This window comes from Schistocerca piceifrons, chromosome 3 (genome assembly GCF_021461385.2).
Source record: "Schistocerca piceifrons isolate TAMUIC-IGC-003096 chromosome 3, iqSchPice1.1, whole genome shotgun sequence".
NCBI lineage: Eukaryota > Metazoa > Arthropoda > Insecta > Orthoptera > Acrididae > Schistocerca > Schistocerca piceifrons.
This window is the reverse complement of record NC_060140.1, coordinates 12,060,057-12,080,034: the sequence shown is the minus strand read 5'-3', so window position 1 is coordinate 12,080,034 and position 19,978 is coordinate 12,060,057. Positions and strand designations below refer to the sequence as shown.

Here is a 19,978-nt window from a genome sequence, read left to right as displayed (position 1 = left end):
GTCAAGAAACACAGCATCTACGTGGGAACCCGTGTCTATGGCCCTCTGAGTCTCGTGGACGAATAACGCGAGCTGGGTTTCACACGATCGTCTTTTTCGAAACCCATGCTGATTCCTACAGGGTAGATTTCTAGTTTACAGAAAAGTCATAATACTCGAACATAATACATGTTCTAAAATTCTACTACTGATCGACCTTAGAGATATAGGTCTATAGTTCTGCACATCTGTTCGACGTCCCTTCTTGAAAACAGGGATGACCTGTGCCCTTTTCCAATTCTTCGGAACGCTACGCTCTTGTAGAGACCTACGGTACACTGCTGCAAGAATGGGGGCAAGTTCCTTCACATACTCTGTGTAAAATTGAACTGGTATCCCATCAGGTCCAGCGGCCTTTCCTCTTTTGAGTGATTTTAATTGTTTATCTATCCCTCGGTCATCTATTTCAATATCTACCATTTTGTCATCTGTGCGACAATCTAGAGAAGGAAGTACAGTGCAGTCTTCCTCTGTGAAACAGCTTTGGAAAAAGACATTTAGTATTTCGGCCTTTAGTCCATCATCCTCTGTTTCAGTACCTTTTTGGTCACAGAGTGTCTGGACATTTTGTTTTGATCCACCTACCGCTTTGACATAAGAGCAAAATTTCTTAGGATTTTCTGCCAAGTCAGTACATAGAACTTTACTTTCGAATTCATTTAACGCCTCTCGCATGGCCCTCCTCACATTACATTTCGCTTCGCGTAATTTTTGTTTGTCTGCAAGGTGTTGGCTATGTTTATGTTTGCTGTGAAGTTCCCTTTGCTTCCGCAGCAGTTTTCTAACTCGGTTGTTGTACCACGCTGGCTTCTTTCCATCTCTTACGATCTTGCTTGGCACATACTCATCTAACGCATATTGTACGATGGTTTTGAACTTTGTCCACTGATCCTCTACACCATCTGTACTTAAAACAAAACTTTTGTGTTGAGCCATCAGGTACTCTGAAATCTGATTTTTGTCACTTTTGCTAACCAGAAAAATCTTCGTACCTTTTTTAATATTTCTATTTACAGCTGAAATCATCGCTGCAGTAACCGCTTTATGATCACTGATTCCCTGTTCTGCGTTAACTGTTTCAAATAGTTCGGGTCTGTTTGTCACTAGAAGGTCTAATATGTTATCGCCACGAGTCGGTTCTCTGTTTAACTGCTCAAGGTAGTTTTCAGATAAAGCTCTTAAAAAATTTCACTGGATTCTTTGTCCCTGCCACCCGTTATGAAAGTTTGAGTCTCCCAGTCTATATCCGGCAAATTAAAATTTCCACCCAGAACTATAACATGTTGGGAAAATCTACTCGAAATATTTTCCAAATTATCCTTCAGGTGCTCAGCCACAACAGCTGATGAGCCAGGGGGCCTATAGAGACATCCAATTACCATGTCTGAGCCTGCTTTAACCGTGACCTTCACCCAAATTATTTCACATTTTGGATCTCCATCAATTTCCTTCGATACTATTGCACTTCTTATCACTTTAAAGATGTCTCCCCCTTCACTGTCCAGCCTGTCTCTGCGGTATACATTCCAATCTGACTTTAGAATTTCATACTGTTTACATCTGGTTTCAGCCAACTTTCTGTCCCTAGTACTATGTGGGCATTGTGACCGCTTATTAATGAGAGCAGTTCTGGGACCTTTCTATAGACGCTCCTGCAGTTTACTATTAGCACATTAGTATTGTTATTCCCTGTTGCATTTTGTCTACTCCTACCTTGCCGCATCTCAGGAGGTGTCTTGTCGGGCCTAGGGAGGGAATTCTCTAACCTAAAAACCCACATGTGCACTCCACATATACTCTGCTACCCTTGTAGCCGCTTCCTGCATGTAGTGCACGCGTGACCTATTCAGGGGGACCCTACATTTCGCCACCCGATAGCGGAGGTCGAGAAATTTGCACCCCAGATCTCCGCAGAATCGTCTGAGTCCCTGGTTCAAGCCTTCCACTCGGCTCCAAACCAGAGGACCACCACTATCGGTTCTGGGAATGATACTACAAACAGCTAGCTCAGATTCCACCCCGCGAGGCTTTCCGCGTTCAACAACTCCGCTAACCGCCTGTACGAACTGAGGATGACCTCTGAACCCAGACGGCAGGAGTCATTGGTGCTGACATGAGCAACAATTTGCAGTCGGGTGCACCCAGTGCTCTCTATCACTGCCGGCACGGCCTCCTCCACATCTCAGATGAGACCCCCGGCAAGCAGACAGAGTGAACACTGACCTTCTTCCCCGACCTTTTCGCTATTTCCCTAAGGGGCTCCATCACCCGCCTAACGTTGGAGCTCCCAATAACTAATAAACCCCTCCCCCCATGTGCCTGCTCGGACCTTGCTGAAGGAGTGGCCACATGTCCACTCACAGGCAGAACGGGCGATGCCACACGGCCAGCCTCCACACTGACTCTCCGCCTCGTGCGCCGCGAACGCCGCTGAACCCGCCACTCCCCTTGGGAAGAGGGTGGCCCAATCGCGCCTGGTACTCGCAAAGATGTGTCGACAGCAGGGTCAGTGGGTGAAGCATGTATCACCTGGGGTGTACCATGCAACGCACCAGACTCACCACTGCTTGAAGACGGCTAACCGCGGCCATCAACACGTTCAGCTGTTCGCGAACAGTGGCCAGCTCCTCCTGTGTCCGTACACAGCAGTCTCACATCCTATCCATCCTAAGAAATCAATTTACTGTAGAGAGTTAATCAACTTATAACTAGACTGCTAATTTACTAAAGGCGGCTGATAGTTGACTAAACTGTGGTTACTAGACACTTCCTGTAGAAAACAATGAAAATAGCACTACCTGTCTCTGGACTGTATTCAAAACAAACACTAGCACTACTGGCACTATGGCTGACTAAACGGACTCTCTCTGACTGTATTCAAAACAAACACAAAATCTATGGAACACTATTACTAGCACTCGACAATTAAAGCTTCCTAAAAGCAAAAACGCACGGAAGAAGAAGTGACAAGTAAGAAAAATAGAGTTAATACTTAAATTAGCGTAGCTCGCTGCACAGCAGATGTGACGCAGATGGCAGTTACGATGACACTGACACTATAAGATTATTGAACGACTCATTGGGATTTTGAGTCTGACAATGCAGACACTTCTTCAATAATTCAGGATTGCCAGGTCTCTGTAAACAGGTTTTATGATATCCACAACTGCTGCTGGGATAGAATGTTTATGGCTGTATGACCTGTTTGAGTACTGGGCATTGCGGTAATTGCACCATGAACCAGATCCAGGAGGGCAAAGATGGTGTACTGGTTTATCATCAGCTGACAGTCTCTGGAAGAAGGTAGCCCATACTGCCTGCTTCATTTTCAACAAATCCTCAGTATTATTTCTAATGGCAATCTCATAATACTGTTGTAGTTCATCAATCATGTTGTCTGTCAGCCTGCTTCATATGGTCTTACCACCTGAAAGTGTCTTGTCTCTCAAACTTTGTTTCAACTTCCTCAATCTGGTACCCATCCTCTTCTGGGCATGACCAACACATTCCATTTCTGTGACAAGCTTCTCACCATAAGGCTGAGTGGCTACTACACTGTTATATGCATTTGAGTCTGCATAACTTAAGAACTTAGTGTAACACACTCCCCTTTAGTTTACAGATCGATTATAAATTTCAACAGCTGCACGGGCCTCCGTACGACTAGTTGTCCTTCATAATTTCTTTCACAAATATGCCCTTCTTCATTCCCTGATTTATACTTATAACAATGTTTGGTTAAAATCTGGAAATCTATTAGCTTTCCAGTATCCACACTGGTCACTGTAGCAACAGAATTCTTAGAACTGCAGCTGCGCTTCTACCAAGTGCCCCAAAAGCTACTGATATGTCAATCATACCATCGTTTATTTCAGCAGCTTCATTTGCAGCACCCTTAATTGACTCACATGCAGCAGATTTCACAGCAGCTCCAATAAATCCTGCATACTTGTCCATTTTACAAAGTGGGCGTGGCATATACATCACGACACACATTGTTTCTGCTGCAGTGTGTCCTTTGCCAATAGCTCTCAATCCATAAAACCACCTAATATTTATTTTAAAATAATTATCTTTACACTTATCAGAACTCCAAAATGAATGAGTATATTTACAACTTGCAGAATTAATGATAAGTTTCCTGGCTAGTCCATTTGATACCTCAATGTCTTCATGTAAACTAACTGGCCCTCCACATACATACAGCACACACATTCACATAACACCCCTGTTAGGATGTGTAAATGTAGCAGAATATAACCTAACCTACCGTTTACATGAGTTTTGTTTTGAGATAACTGTGTTATCACTATGTTTCATTTTAATCTTCGAAGCACTAATGGGTGTTTCTCTAGATACTCATGAGTTTGCCAGTATTTCATTGTCTGTAACTTCACACACCACATGCTGAACACAATGTTTCTCTTTATTCAAAAATTTATTACCATGAAACCCACATTTCTTAAAAACACTTCATTTTGGAGTCATACTTTTTGAGAGATTTACCAGTCTATTCGTCACTTTTCCTCGGAAAAACGTTAGCACTTCGATATACAAAGCATGTTTATACTATGAAAAGATACGATACTATTTTTGACAGTGCTACCAATACAAACACATAATTTAACCTTTATAACACAGCAATCCACAGCTTTCTACAGGGTGGTCCATTGATAGTGACCGGGTCAAATATCTCACGAAATAAGCATCAAATGAAAAAACTACAAAGAACGAAATTCGTCTAGCTTGAAGGGAGAAACCAGATAGCGCTATGGTTGGCCTGCTAGATAGCGCTGCCATAGGTCAAACTCATATCAACTGCATTTTTTAAAAATAGGAACCCCCATTTTTTATTACATATTCATGTAATACGTAAAGAAATATGAATGTTTTAGCTGGACCACTTTTTTTTGCTTTGTGATAGATGGGGCTGTAATAGTGAAAAATGGTTCAAATGGCTCTGAGCACTATGGGACTTAACTTCTGAGGTCATCAGTCCCCTAGAACTTAGAACTACTTAAACCTAACTAACCTAAGGACATCACACACATCCATGCCCGAGGCAGGATTCGAACCTGCGACCGTAGCGGTCACGCGTTTCCAGACTGTAGCGCCTAGCACCGCTCGGCCACTCCAGCCAGCTGCTGTAATAGTCACAAACATGTAAGTATGTGGTATCACATAACATTCCGCCAGTGCGGACGGTATTTGCTTCATGATACATTACCCGTGTTAAAATGGACTGTTTACCAATTGCGGAAAAGGTCGATATCGTGTTGATGTATGGCTATTGTGATCAAAATGCCCAAGGGGCGTGTGCTATGTATGCTGCTCGGTATCCTGGACGACATCATCGAAGTGTCCGGACCATTTGCTGGATAGTTACATTATTTAAGGAAACAGGAAGTGTCCAGCCACATGTGAAACATCAACCACGACCTGCAACAAATGATGATGCCCTAGTAGGTGTTTTAGCTGCTGGGGCAGCTTATCCACACATCAGTAGCAGACAAATTGCGCGAGAATTGGGAATCTCAAAAACGTCGGTGTTGAGAATGCTACATCAACATCGATTGCACCCGTACCATATTTCTATGCACCAGGAATTGCATGGCGATGACTTTGGATGTCATGTACAGTTCTGCCACTGGGCATAAGAGAAATTACGGGACGATGAAAGATTTTTTGCATGCTTTCTATTTAGCGATGAAGCATCATTCACCAACAGCGGTAACCTAAACCGCCATAATATTCACTATTGGGCAACGGAAAATCTACGATGGCAGTGACAAGTGGAACAGCAGCGACCTTGGCAGGTTAATGTATGGTGTGGCATTAAGGGAGGAAGGATAATTGGCCCCCATTTTATCGATGGAAATTTAAATGGTGCAATGTATGCTGATTTCCTGGGTAATGTTCTACCAATGTTACTACTAGATGTTTCACTGCATGACAGAATGGCGATGTACCTCCAAAATGATGGATGTCCGGCACATAGTTTGTGTGCGGTTGAAGCAGTATTGAATAGCATATTTCATGACAGGTGGATTGGTCGTCAAAGCACCATACCATGGCCCGCACGTTCACCGGATCTGACGTCCCCGGATTTCTTTCTGTGGGGAAAGTTGAAGGATATTTGCTATCGTGATCCATCGACAATGCCTGACAACATGCGTCAGTGCATTGTCAATGCATGTGCGAACATTACGGAAGGCGAACTACTCACTGTTGAGAGGAATGTTGTTACATGTATTGCCAAAGGCATTGAGGTTGACAGACATCATTTTGAGCATTTATTGCATTAATGTGGTATTCACAGGTAATCACGCCGTAACAACATGCATTCTCAGAAATGATAAGTTCACAAAGGTACATGTATCACATTGGAACAACCGAAATAAAATGTTCAAATGTACCTACGTTCTGTATTTTAATTTAAAAAACCTACCTGTTACCAACTGTTCGTCTAAAATTATGAGACATATGTTTGTGACTATTACAGCGCCATCTATCACAAAGCGAAAAAAGTGGTCCAACTAAAACATTCATATTTCTTTACGTTGTTGTTGTTGTGGTCTTCAGTCCTGAGACTGGTTTCATGCAGCTCTCCATGCTACTCTATCCTGTGCAAGCTTTTTCATCTCCCAGTACCTACTGCAACCTACATCCTTCTGAATCTGCTTAGTGTATTCATCTCTTGGTCTCCCTCTATGATTTTTACCCTCCACGCTGCCCTCCAATACTAAATTGGTGATCCCTTGATGCCTCAGAACATGTCCTACCAACCGATCCCTTCTTCTGGTCAAGTTGTGCCACAAACTTCTTTTCTCCCCAATCCTATTCAATACTTCCTCATTAGTTATGTGATCTACCCATCTAATCTTCTGCATTCTTCTGTAGCACCACATTTCGAAAGCTTCTATTCTCTTCTTGTCCAAACTATTTATCGTCCATGTTTCACTTCCATACATGGCTACACTCCATGCAAATACTTTCAGAAATGACTTCCTGACACTTAAATGAATACTGGATGTTAACAAATTTCTCTTCTTCAGAAACGCTTTCCTTGCCATTGCCAGCCTACATTTTATATTCTCTCTATTTCGACCATCATCAGTTATTTTGCTCCCAAATAGCAAAGCTCCTTTACTACTTTAAGTGCCTCATTTCCTAATCTAATTCCCTCAGCATCACCCGACTTAATTAGACTACATTCCATTATCCTTGTTTTGCTTTTGTTGATGTTCATCTTATATCCTCCTTTCAAGACACTGTCCATTCCATTCAACTGCTCTTCCAAGTCCTTTGCTGTCTCTGACAGAATTACAATGTCATCGACGAACCTCAAAGTTTTTATTTCTTCTCCATGAATTTTAATACCTACTCCGAATTTTTCTTTTGTTTCCTTTACTGCTTGCTGAATATACAGATTGAACAACATCGGGGAGAGGCTACAACCCTGTCTTACTCCCTTCCCAACCACTGCTTCCCTTTCATGTCCCTCGACTCTTATAACTGCTATCTGGTTTCTGTACAAATTGTAAATAGCCTTTCGCTCCCTGTATTTTACCCCTGCCACCTTTAGAATTTGAAAGAAAGTATTCCAGTCAACATTGTCAAAAGCTTTCTCTAAGTCTACAAATGCTAGAAACGTAGGTTTGCCTCTTCTTAATCTTTCTTCTAAGATATTACGTATTACACGAATATGTAATAAAAAATGGGGTTCCTATTTTAAAAAACACAGTTGATATCAGTTTGAGCTATGGCAGTGCCTTATAGCAGGCCAACCATTGCGCCAGCTGGTTTCCCCCTTCGAGCTAGACAAATTTCGTTCTTTGTAGTTTTTTCATTTGACACTTATTTCGTGAGAAATTTGGCCTGGTCACGATCAATGGTCTACCCTGTATATAAAAAATTACCGATTTTATTAGGTCTTGAAGTAATGCATGTAAAAATTTTAACATTTTCAACTGGTGTAGATTATATTTTAGAAAATAAAATAAAATACTTCCCACGCAAGTTTGTAAGTAATATACATATCATTTTATTTGGAAAATTGCAAATTTTATAATCAGATAAAAACCCAAAAAAGTGAAAAAGAATGTTTTCCCCTTCTAACTCCTCTTAAAGTTATGGAAATGTGCAAGCTTTCGGAGCTAGTGGCTTCTTCTTCTGGCAGAAACAATGAAGGGGAAGGAAAAGGGAAGAAAGAAAAGGCTTGTCAAGGTTTAGGAAATGGGGAGAGTTGCAGAAAAGCTGCAGAGAAACCCAGGCCAGGACAGACTTACTGAATGGGATGAGAAATATGTAACTAAACCAGTCCATCTCTCATACCACCAGCAGATGTGAAGTATTCTTGTGATTGGTAGTAAGTCATAAACATTAAATTATTTTCAATGTATGTTCATATGTAATACTGCATGTACCTTTGAGGTATCATTGGGCCCATTGGGAAGAGGATCAAAATTAGGCCACTGCTTTCTAATTATTTGGAGCATTTCATTAAATGAGACCATCTTCCCATCATTCCATTTGTTGCCGCTGAAAGGCATGTACTCAATAAATCTTACATCAACATTTTTCTCTTTTGTCAACTCCACAAAACTGCACACTTCATCTTCATTAAAACCTCGCATTACAACACAATTTATCTGTGGAAGAAAGACACCATTAAAAACTTCGTATCAGATAAAGCATGGTTTAAACAGAGTTTGAAAGACTTTTTGATAGACAACTCATCCTACTCTATAGATGAATATCTTAACAGTGGCTGTTAGGCCAGCTTAAATAAGAATGTCTGTTAGATTTCAGTTCTGAGAGCACTTTGTCATAACAGTCAAGTTTATGTATTTTTGTTTGATAAATTTATTAATAGTGCATAACAATATTTCAGTCTGACAGCGTATCAATTCTGAAAAAAAAAGCTGTTCCAGTTTGTATTGTATTCACCTAGTTTGACAATCTCCTGACAAATGATCAGGGTATTCAAATGTTTTATATTTTTTATGTTATACTTTCTGGCATGTTACTCACCCATGAGAATCATCTCATGTTTTGGGTCTTGGAACAAAAGCTGAATCTAATCTAATCTAACCTACAAAATAATGGTTCTACAAGTCTGTTGTTATATTTGTATACCTCACTGATTCTGTTAAATTAATCTTTTTCTCTCCTTTTGGAGAATGTCTGAATTTATCTTAGCATGCCAAGCTGTTAACCTTCTTAACAATTTACGAAAATTAAACTACATACATCTCCAATCTTTTTCCCCACTCCAACGCACACATCTTTTGCTGAAGGTATTATTTTAACTATTACATTAAATTAAGAAGCTTTCTTGAAACTGTGCTGCCATTTGTGAAACAAAGTTAAAAGTGTTCTCAAGATAAAAGGTCTTCACAAAAGGAGCATTTAGTATCTGTGCAGGTGGTAATACTGACAGCCTTCATATAAACAAACCCAAATGGTAGAACATCCTGCTTTACACATACACGCAATGGCAGAAAAAAGGAAAAGAGCACACCTTTCATTCAAGCATTGAATATATAAACTGATGAGACAAAACACTATGACCTCCTGTTTGATAATGTGTTTGTCCACTGTTGGAACAAATACAGCAGTGATTTTGTGTGGGACAAGTTCAACAAATTTCAGGTATGTTCCCAGCATTATGTGAGGTATGTTCCCAGCATTATGCAGCACTGCATGTCTAAGCACAGGTCATGTAATTCCCATAAATTGGAGATCAGTGGTTTCTGGGTGCAGAACTGGTATCTGATAGCATCACAGATGTATTCCATCAGATTCAGAAGGGGTGAATTTGATTCTGGCCTCATGACACTGAAAGTCATATTGTTGAAACATGTCACCTTCATTAGAGACAGGGTGTGGACAGTGCACAATAATGTTCACACAGAACAAAGCTGTTATGGAGCCTTCAGTTACTACCACAGGACCCACAGAAGACCAGGTGAATGTCCTCCATAGCATAATATTGCTCCCACTGGCCTAAGTCTGTAGCAAAGTGCACCTTTCAAGCACCAATTCACTCTGTTGACGGTGTATGTGCACAAAACCGTCAAGCAGGTGTAATGCGAAACACGAATGATTCAACCAGATGGCACATTTCTATTGATTCACTGCCCAATCTCAATGCTCCTGAGCCACAGAAATTGTAATTCAGCAGTGTTGTCATCATGGGAACATACGGGGGTTGTCTGCAGCAGAGCCCTATGTTTAACAATGTGCAATGAATGGTGTGCTCTGAAATACTCATGCTTCCACCAGCACTGTGTCATCAGACGTGCCACAGAAATTAGCTTCCTCAGCCGAATGTCATCTTTTTCAAAGCAACCATCCCAGCATTTGTCTTAAATCCTTTAGGGAAATCAAGGAAAACCCAAATTTTGATGGCCCGATGGGACTCGGGTCCGTTGTCCTCTCGAAGGCAAGTCCACTGTCTGACCACTGTGGTGGCATGACCTAGTCTTAATTAAGCCAGAAAATCCTGGGAAATGCTGACATACTTATTGATTTAAGATATAACAATTTAAAACAATCCTTTCATGAATTTCACTACAATTTTCTGCTCTTTTGAAAGAAAAATTCTTTTGACTGTTTTGATGTTGTTTATTATGTTTAAATAATGATGGCAGTCTCTATAAAAGGGCAGTTTGACTTTTAAGTTTAGTTATACTGTTTTAAACTACATCCTTCATCTATTTGTCCACCCAGAAGTGCTATAGGATATAACTTGAAGACTATGGTGAGGTGGTGGGGGACAGTCATGTGTTGAGAAGGAGGTGCTGCCAGAAATTAAGTGTGTGAGGTGACGTTATTGACACTGCATACAGGGAAAATAAAAATACTCTATTCCATATTCATTTACAATCTACGTCTGACCCCCATATGGTTTTACTTTTCTCCAACAAGAAAAAAGAAATTGTCAGTAACTGTCTTTATAAGGTCTTAAAAGGAAACAAACAATAGAAAATCTAGGCTGGAATAATGACCATATTATAAAAAAGATACATTGCTATTCACTGTATACAGGAGATGTTAGGTCACAGACAAGCACAACAAAAAAGACTACTATACACATAAGCTTTCGATCAGAAAGTCTTCTTCCGAAGTGGACAAAACACACACACACACACACACACACACACACACACACACACACACAGACACACACACACATACACACACACACACACACACACGACCGTTGTTTCTCCCATGATGCGCAGTTGTTCCCAGTCTGGCCCTAGCAGCCAGAGACAGTGGTCATGTATGTGTGATCTGCATTTGCACGCATATGTGTGTGTGTGTGTGTGTGTGTGTGTGTGTGTGTGTGTGTGTGTGTGGGAAGGGGGGGGGGGTTGCACCAAAAGCTTACGTGTTTAATAGGTGGTGTATTTCTTTTTTTTTTTTTTCCCCTGCCTGCAACACAACATCTACACTATACAGTGAGTGCCAATCTATCATTTGATAATACTGTTGTTACCACCTTGCCAAGAGGCATATTGTGGAGTAATCCGAAGGGCTCTACTAATTTGTACAAGAGGGAGGAGAGCACAATCTCAATGTAAGTTTTTAGAAAACTGGTATGTGCATTAATTCTGCAAACCTTTCAGAAAGGACATGGTATGCATTTCATTCAGCAAGATGAGTAATAAACAATATTAGCAATACTGCATCAAACTTGTTCACTTTCATCTTTGGATTAAACATTCGATTTCAGAGAGTACAGAATTTGGCAGAATCAAATTTTGGGGATATGTGGAACTGGGACAATGGCATATTTTTTACCCATTCAACAAACTAAGCACTGCTGATTGCTACTTTTATTGTGTCTGCTGCTGCAATGCATATATGAAACTGTAAGTGCAGCATCTATGATGGAATAAAATGTTATACAAATGAAACAAACAGGCACGGTGAAATAGAGTAGTATGGCTCATCATTTCGGTCTCACAGATTAGCAGGTGTTGACTTGAAAGATAATACTTAAGAAGTTGAATCCAAAGGAGAGGATGTACCGTATTTACTCAAATCTAAGCCGCACTTTTTTTCCGGTTTTTGTAATCCAAAAAACCACCTGCGGCTTAGATTCGAGTGCAAAGCAAGTGGAAGTTCTGAAAAATGTCGGTAGGTGCTGCCACAACTAACTTCTGCCGTCGAATATATGTAGCGCTACACAGGCATGCTTCGTAGGCACAAAGATAAATACTGGCGCCAAAACCTCTGCGTCAGTAAATAAATTAAGAAAAAAGGTGGAAGACAATTTTCATACATTATCCAACGAAGTAAATACAAATTCCGTATTGTTCATCTTCGAATGTAGCAGAACTTCAATGTATTACGAAAATCCGACTGGCAAGACTGTTTGGGATGTTTGTCAATATGGCCAACTCTACGTTCTGAATTTTTTCCTACCTGTGAGAAGAGATGGTTGCTAATAGGAACCTGATGAAATGTGAATCACATGCAGTATTCTCTTCATCATAAGAGTAATACGAATATAAACATTTTGCCACGTATTCTTTCGTGTTTGCTGCTATCTTATTTAAATCCTGTCTGCCTAATAAACTACGAAACTAGAGTGAGACAACAGCAAACGCGGAAGAATATACGTATCGTGTCATGTTTATATTCGTATTATTGTTATGCCTAATAGTGATACAGTCAGAAATGAAGCACAGCAACTGACTAGATTTTTAAATCTAAGATGACTCTAATTTCTGTGCAGAATTTGATGTACTAAAGAAGCGGCCGCAAAGATTTTCAAATGGAGAAAAATTTTCGCCTAACTCTCGTTCAGAACATGTTCTATCATACGCAGTCTATTATTTGGTTCTTGTTGATCATTATCAAAGAAAGCAGCAGTGTAAGTAACAAGAAATAGTAGTCTCTTGCCATTGTTCCGCTAATGAGATGATTTCTCTCTCTCTCTCTCTCTCTCTCTCTCTCTCTCTCTCTCTCTCTCTCTCTCTTCTTTTTTTTTTTTTTTTTTTTTTTTTTTTTTTTTTTTTTTTTTTTTTTTTTTTTTTTTTTTTTATTGTAGGCGGCGGTAGCGTGCACAAAAGCAAGCCATGCCGCGAGCGACGACAGTCCGCAAACACGCACTATCAGAATGTGACAAACAATGCATGACACAGTACAGTAATACATTTTCAGCTTAGAGTGACATAAACGCCTATAACAAGGAAAGCGGCACTTATCAGATCGAAGCAAAATAAGCAATCGATTCAAACCAGACGATGCATGTGAAAAAGGAAGGGTACCAGTATAAATACGGACGGAGCGCCTGACGCATAGCAAAGGCTACCTGGTAAAGCTTAACTGCTAAGCTTACGACTCGAACCAAACTACTGTAGCTGTATCGTCAATCATTCGACCTAAGTTGTGTCTCATATTACAATGGACCGACTTTGTTTCGATTTGGAGGTGCGGCCTAAAACTTTTCTCTCCCCTTGAACTTCGAGTCTCAAATTTCAGGTGCAGCTTAGATTCAGGAATTTTTTTTTTCCTTCCTTTATTTCGAGTCTCATTTTTCAGGTTTGAGTGCGGCTTAGATTTGAGTAAATACGGTAGGTGGTATTTCAACTAATTCTAACTATGAAATAAAACAAAGTACAGCAGGGAGCTCTGACGAATCAAAGAGCAGCAATGAAGATTCTGATGAATAGTAAAGTATGAGTTAAGAAATAAGATGCTACTGAGATCGTAAATTTTTGTTGTGTTGATGAATCTGTTAACAAACATATTCAAAAATGCACTGAAACATTGGCACATGTAGTGTTGGGAGGTGATAAACTGTCATTACTGTTAGAGGAGCTCCGTATTTCTTGCTGTTCTACTCCTACATGACACTGTATCTGAAGGTATAGAATGAATCTTCACTGGCTAGAGAAATGGGTAACACAATTTTACAAGTCTCTGCTGTCATGTAATCTCTTCAGGGAAATCATGACTGTACTAAGATTCGGTTTGTGGTTGACAAGGCCAGAGTCATTAAGAAATGCAAGGCAGCTACCATGTCAGTCCTAGAAGAGAGAGACATAGCAAACTGTCAAAGGATGTACATTCCCGGTGCATATGTTTGTGGTGATGTACTAACCAAGTAATACTGTGTGTCAGGCAGCGCATTACTCAAGAACCATCATGGAAGAATGTGGAGTGGTAATTTATGTAAAAAACAACATATCTTACAATGCATTAGATTTAAAGAGCCATTGTGTAGAGCAACAAATTGAAGTATGTGGTGTTGAGATTACTGTAAATGACTTCACGGCTGTAGTGTTAGCACTGTATAGATCTCCCTCAGGGAATTTGAATGTATTTCTTAAGCACTTAGATTCTTCATTATCCATACTGTACTCAAAGTCCAAGAACTTGATAATTTCTGGTGACTTTAATGTTGATTTCCTAAATGAGAGCAATAGTAAAGCTGATTTAGTACATTTAATGGAGTCTTATAATCTGATGGCAATAGTAGATTTCCCAACTCGGGTTACTGTTAACAGTAAAAGTCTGATAGATAATATATTTATAGATAAGTCTACATGGAATGAGATCATTGTACATCCAATCCTTGGCCTTTCTGATCATGGTGGTCAATTGCTTAGGTTCAATTACATCAGTGTGTGCAACAGTTCCGAGCATTCTTGGAAATCTTTTAGGATAATAAATGAACAGGGCCTTAAAAAATTCAATGATAGCCTAAAATAGATAGACTGGAGCCGAGTTTATAGGGAAACAGATGTAAACAAAAAGTACAATTCATTTTTAAATGAATTCATGTCTGTATTTGAGTCCATCTTTCCCAAAAAAGTAGTTAGAAATAGTCATATAGGCAATGCCAAGAAGTCTTGGATCACTACAGGGATAACAACATCTTGTAGAACAAAGAGGATGTTATAAAGTTCTCTCAGGACTTGTAATGATCCAAAGAAACGACAACACTACAAACTTTACTGTAGCATTCTCAAGAAGGTTATAAATAAATCTAAAAATATGTGCATAAAATCAGAAATTGAAAGCTCAGAAAATAAAATTAAAACTATATGGAATGTAATAAAGAGGGAAACTGGCAGGACAACAGGGAACATGTCTCAGGTAGAGATTAAAACAGGGGACAGTATCATTAAGAAACCTGAGTTGGTTGCAGAAATATTTAATAACCACTTTTTGAGAGCAGCAGAGAAGACAGGCTGTAATGGTTCCATGGAAGAATCATTGTCCCTCCTACAGAAAGCTATTAGCAACAGAATCCCACAGTTATCCTTATCTCCAGTTACTGTAAGCGAAGTCATAAGAGTAATTAGATCATTAAAAAATAAAAATTCTGCTGGTGTGGACAATATTTCTAGTAAAATACTGAAACACTGTTTTAAATTTGTTAGTCCCGTCTTATGCAACATATACAATGCATCCCTACAAGATGGGATTGTCCCTGACAGACTTAAGTTGGCTGTAGTGATTCCTCTCTTTAAAAAAGGGGATAAAAGCATTGTTACAAACTATCGCCCAATATCCCTATTAACTACCTTCTCGAAAATTCTAGAAAAACTCATGCACAGGAGGATTGTAGACCATCTCATCTACCATAGTATCTTAAGCAAAAATCAGTTTGGTTTTCGTGCCGGTCTTTGTACTGAACAGGCAATATTCTCTTTCAGCAACCAAGTTCTGGAAGCCATTAACAAAAAAATGTCTCCAGTGGGTATTTTTTGCGATCTTATGAAAGCCTTTGACTGTGTAAACCACCAAATTCTTTGGAAAAAGGCAGAATACTATGGTTTAGGTGGTACTGTTGGCTTGTGGCTACAATCATATCTACAGGATTGGAAGCAGACTGTAATGCTAAATGGCTCTTCTGGAGAACCTGCCTCATCTGAATGGGGCACGATAACGTGTGGTGTGCCTCAAGGCTCCGTTTTGGGCCCACTGCTTTTCCTCATCTTTATTAATGATCTTCCTCTTTGTTCTGAGACAAACAGCAAATTTACCCTGTTTGCCGATGATACCACAATTCTAATTGACGATTTGATTGATGATGATCTTGAAAAAACTACAAATACTGTTTTTAATGACATCTTAAATTGGTTCCCCTCAAATGGTCTCTCACTCAATGCAGATAAAACTCATTATATGAGGTTCCATACATCACAAAGTAATCCCGATGAAATTGACATAAAATGTAGAGATCAACCAATACAGAAAGTTGAAGACACAAAATTCCTGGGTGCTTACATAGACAGTAAATGTAATTGGTCAGTTCACATTCTTCATCTATGTAAAAGACTTAGCTCGGCAACATTTTCGTTACGGGTAATTTCTTCAGTGGCTGAAGTTGACTCTATTAAGGTTGCCTACTTTGGCAACTTCCACTCATTGATGTCATATGCTATCATATTCTGGGGGAACCAACCACTTGCAAAAAAAGTTTTCACCATCCAAAAAAAAGCAATCAGAATAATGTGTGGGGTCCATCAAAGACACTCTTGCAGGCACTTGTTTCGGAAGATAGGTATCCTAACAACTGCCTCACAGTTTATTTTTTCCTTGCTGACCTTTGTGTGCAAAAATTATTCCATCTACCAAGACAACAGTAAATTCCATGGTTATAACACCAGAAACAAAAACAATCTACATTTAGAAATGAAACGTCTCACTCTGGTACAAAAAGGAGTTTACTACTCCAGCATTAAGTTGTTCAATGCTCTACCACTACATATCAAATGTGTTCATACAGAACTGCCAAAATTTAAACTAGTTCTCAAAGATTACCTGACAGAGAAATCTTATTATACTGTGGATGAATACCTGAAATAAAATGTATACCATCACTAAACTTATTGTGTCTAGAAGTAGTTCAATTGATTTTATTGTGCATTTGGGCATTAGCACACTTTTTGCAACAACAGATTGGCTGTACATGTATTTACTCTTGTAGGCCTAATATCTGATTTAACTTTGTGCTCTTATCTTTAACCTTTATTTGAAACTCCTTTTTCTGTCAAACGGTTGTTATGTTGTCTAGCTGACAGTGTATCTGTTACTGTATTTATAGTATGTCTTACTTAAACTATGTACAATTTGCCATTGAATTGCCCTTGTATTTATTGTAAGTTTAAATTGAAACCTGTACAATTTGACACGTTCTATATCCTTGTGATTGACTCACTAACTGGATCTATGGAACAAGAAATAAATAAATTATTAAATAAATAAATAAATACTGAAGTGTGATCCAAGTCGCACAAATATGGCTTTAATAATAACCTCCAAACAATATGCCTCTAAGGACTCAACAAGACACAGAACACTGATGTGCACATTACAAACTAGAATCACACAGAGAGTCAGTCAGCACTGTTCCACACTTATATATGTGCGAGTCATCAGCAGATGGCACGGCAGGGACCGCGCCGCACGCTTGGCTCCCAGAGACGGAATCCAGCAGCCAGCCTGCAATGATCAGTCGGTGACCAATTTAAAGACGCATGTACGGCAACACCACTCTCGGTGCACTCACGCTGACACGTACTAGTAGCACGATACAGCAGTGATGAGTAGTAGTACCCCTCCTGTCTTGCGCGCCTTTTATCTGGCTCTACAATTTACTTTCCTAGACCCACACAAATGCCTGATCCTCCTAATTCAATTTGCTCTGCAGACTATTCAAAATTCATAAAGAAAAAGAAGCCACAATTGCACTTTGTGTGCCAGTTACTTTCCAATACATTGGTACCAGCTGATCTTATTTAAGAATACTCAACTTTCGTAGCCATACAGCACATCCTTTGCTTCCTGGCCTAAATCCAAGTTAACTCCCAGCGCCCCTGCCCCCCCCCCCCCCCCCCACACACACACACACACGCCGCTCCCCCCCCTCTCGCCCCCACCCAAATCAGTTAGTTGTGTGCTGTTATCTCACGTCACACCCTAGTCTATGAGTGCCCAGCTGTCTGCCGCCTGACCCCTCTACCTGCACCCCTAGCTAGCCCACAGATGGCTCCCCACTCTCCCACGAGCCACTAAATGCTTCCCTTCAAACCCCTCCCATCTCTCTCCATCTCTCACATTGCCTCAACCCACCCCATCCTACCCTACTCTAAAGCCCCACCTCACTCCAGAACACTCACCGTGGGCCAGTAAAGAGCTGGCAGTTGAGCGACCACAGCATAAGGAGACATGCGCATGTGAGTGTGTGTGTGTGTGTGTGTGTGTGTGTGTGTGTGTGTGTGTGTGTGTGTGTGTGTGTGTGTGTGTGCGTGTGCGCGCGCGCATGTTTTCCCTACAGCTAGAAAAAGAAAGTGCATTCTGGAAGCTCGCCAAGCAACGTACCTTTTAGTTTGGAAGGTAGAAGGCGAGGTACTGGTGGAAGTAAAGCTGTGAGGACGGGTCGTGAGTCGTGCATGGATAGCTCAGATGGTAGAGCACTTGCCCACAAAAGGCAAAGGTCCCAAGTTTGACTCTTGGTCCGGCACACAGTTTTAATCTGCCAGGAAGTTTCATATCAGTGCACACTCCACTGCACGGTGAAAATCTCATTCTACATACCTTTTGTTCTTGTGCCTATCGATGAGACAGTGCTTCTGCCTTTTGGTGAGCCATCTCCTTTATTCCTAAATAATTCGTAATTTTCAACAGAAACTTTCCGTACGTTATTATTGCATCCTACATTACAATATGCAATTTCCACAATATGTGGTCATCTGTGAATATAATGGGGGTAACAACTGTAGGAGACCAAAAACTGACTGCAGTAAGCAAGTTCAAGTTATTGTACACTGCAGTAGTTACGCAGAGGTGAAGAGGTTCACACAGGATAAGCTAGCATGGGCAACTCCATGAAACCAATCTTCAGATGGAAGATCACAACAATAAAAACATTTGATTCAGCATACACCAGACTCCAAACAGCGTACACAACCTGTATGCTCAGAAACACAGAAAATCATATTGGTTCCATCAGCAGCAAACTTCAGCCCGTAATTGTTATGGAACACTGCGGCGATCTTGTTCATTAATATAACCCAAAACTGGGGAGTAATAAGAGAGTATTGTTGTAACTTCTTATCAACCTGGTTACCAAAATACATATTAAGAAGACTGGTAAAGTGTTATTTTAAAGGGGTCACTCCAAAGCGCCACGAAAGTATTTGAGCAATGTATAAAATTAGAGAATCAGTGCACAATATTGAAAGCCTATATACACTATCTATATCTGCATGACTAGTCTGTAATTCACAATTAAATGCTGGCAGAGGGTTCAGAGAACCACCCTCAACCTATTTATCTACCATTCCACCCCCCTACAGCATTTGAGGAAAACCAAACACTTCAATATTTCTGTACAAGCTCTGATTCCTCTTATTTTATTACAATGATCATTTCTCCCTATGTAAGAGGGCTCTAACAAAATATTTTCACATTCGGAGGAGAAAGTTGATGATTGAAATTTTAAGAACCTGCTCCAGCAAAATGATTTTGCTTTAATGACTGCCACCCCAATTCACATGCGATATCTGTGGCATGCACTTTCCTGTTTCCCAATAAAACAAAATGAGCTGCCCTTCTTTGAACTTTTAAATGATGTCCTCTGTCAGTCCTATCTGGTAAGGATCCCACACCATGCAGAATACTCCAAAAGAGGACAGACAAGTATAGTTGTAGATAGTCTCTTTAGTAATCATAATCTTCTAAATGTTTTACTATTAAATCACAGTCTTTTGTTTGCTTTCCCACCGCATTATCTATGTGAGCATTCCAATTTAAGTTATTTGTAAATGTAATTCCTAAGTATTCAGTATACTTCACAGCCTTTAGATCTGCGTGAATTATCATGTAACCAAAATTTAGTAGATGCCTTTTACTACTCAAGCGGATGACATAACAATTTTTATTATTTAAGGTCAGTTACCACTTT

General features: G+C 40.0%; 1 protein-coding gene across 1 annotated transcript in view; it reads right to left on the bottom strand.

The window, feature by feature from the left end:
- Nucleotides 1–19,978, bottom strand: part of LOC124787708 (molybdenum cofactor biosynthesis protein 1-like) — a 44,607-nt gene that overhangs the window by 12,971 nt on the left and 11,658 nt on the right. Inside the window, exon 5 of the mRNA XM_047254542.1 lies at nt 8,466–8,690. Within this exon, the coding sequence (XP_047110498.1) occupies nt 8,466–8,690 (225 nt within the window). The remainder of the gene's footprint in view (nt 1–8,465; nt 8,691–19,978) is intronic.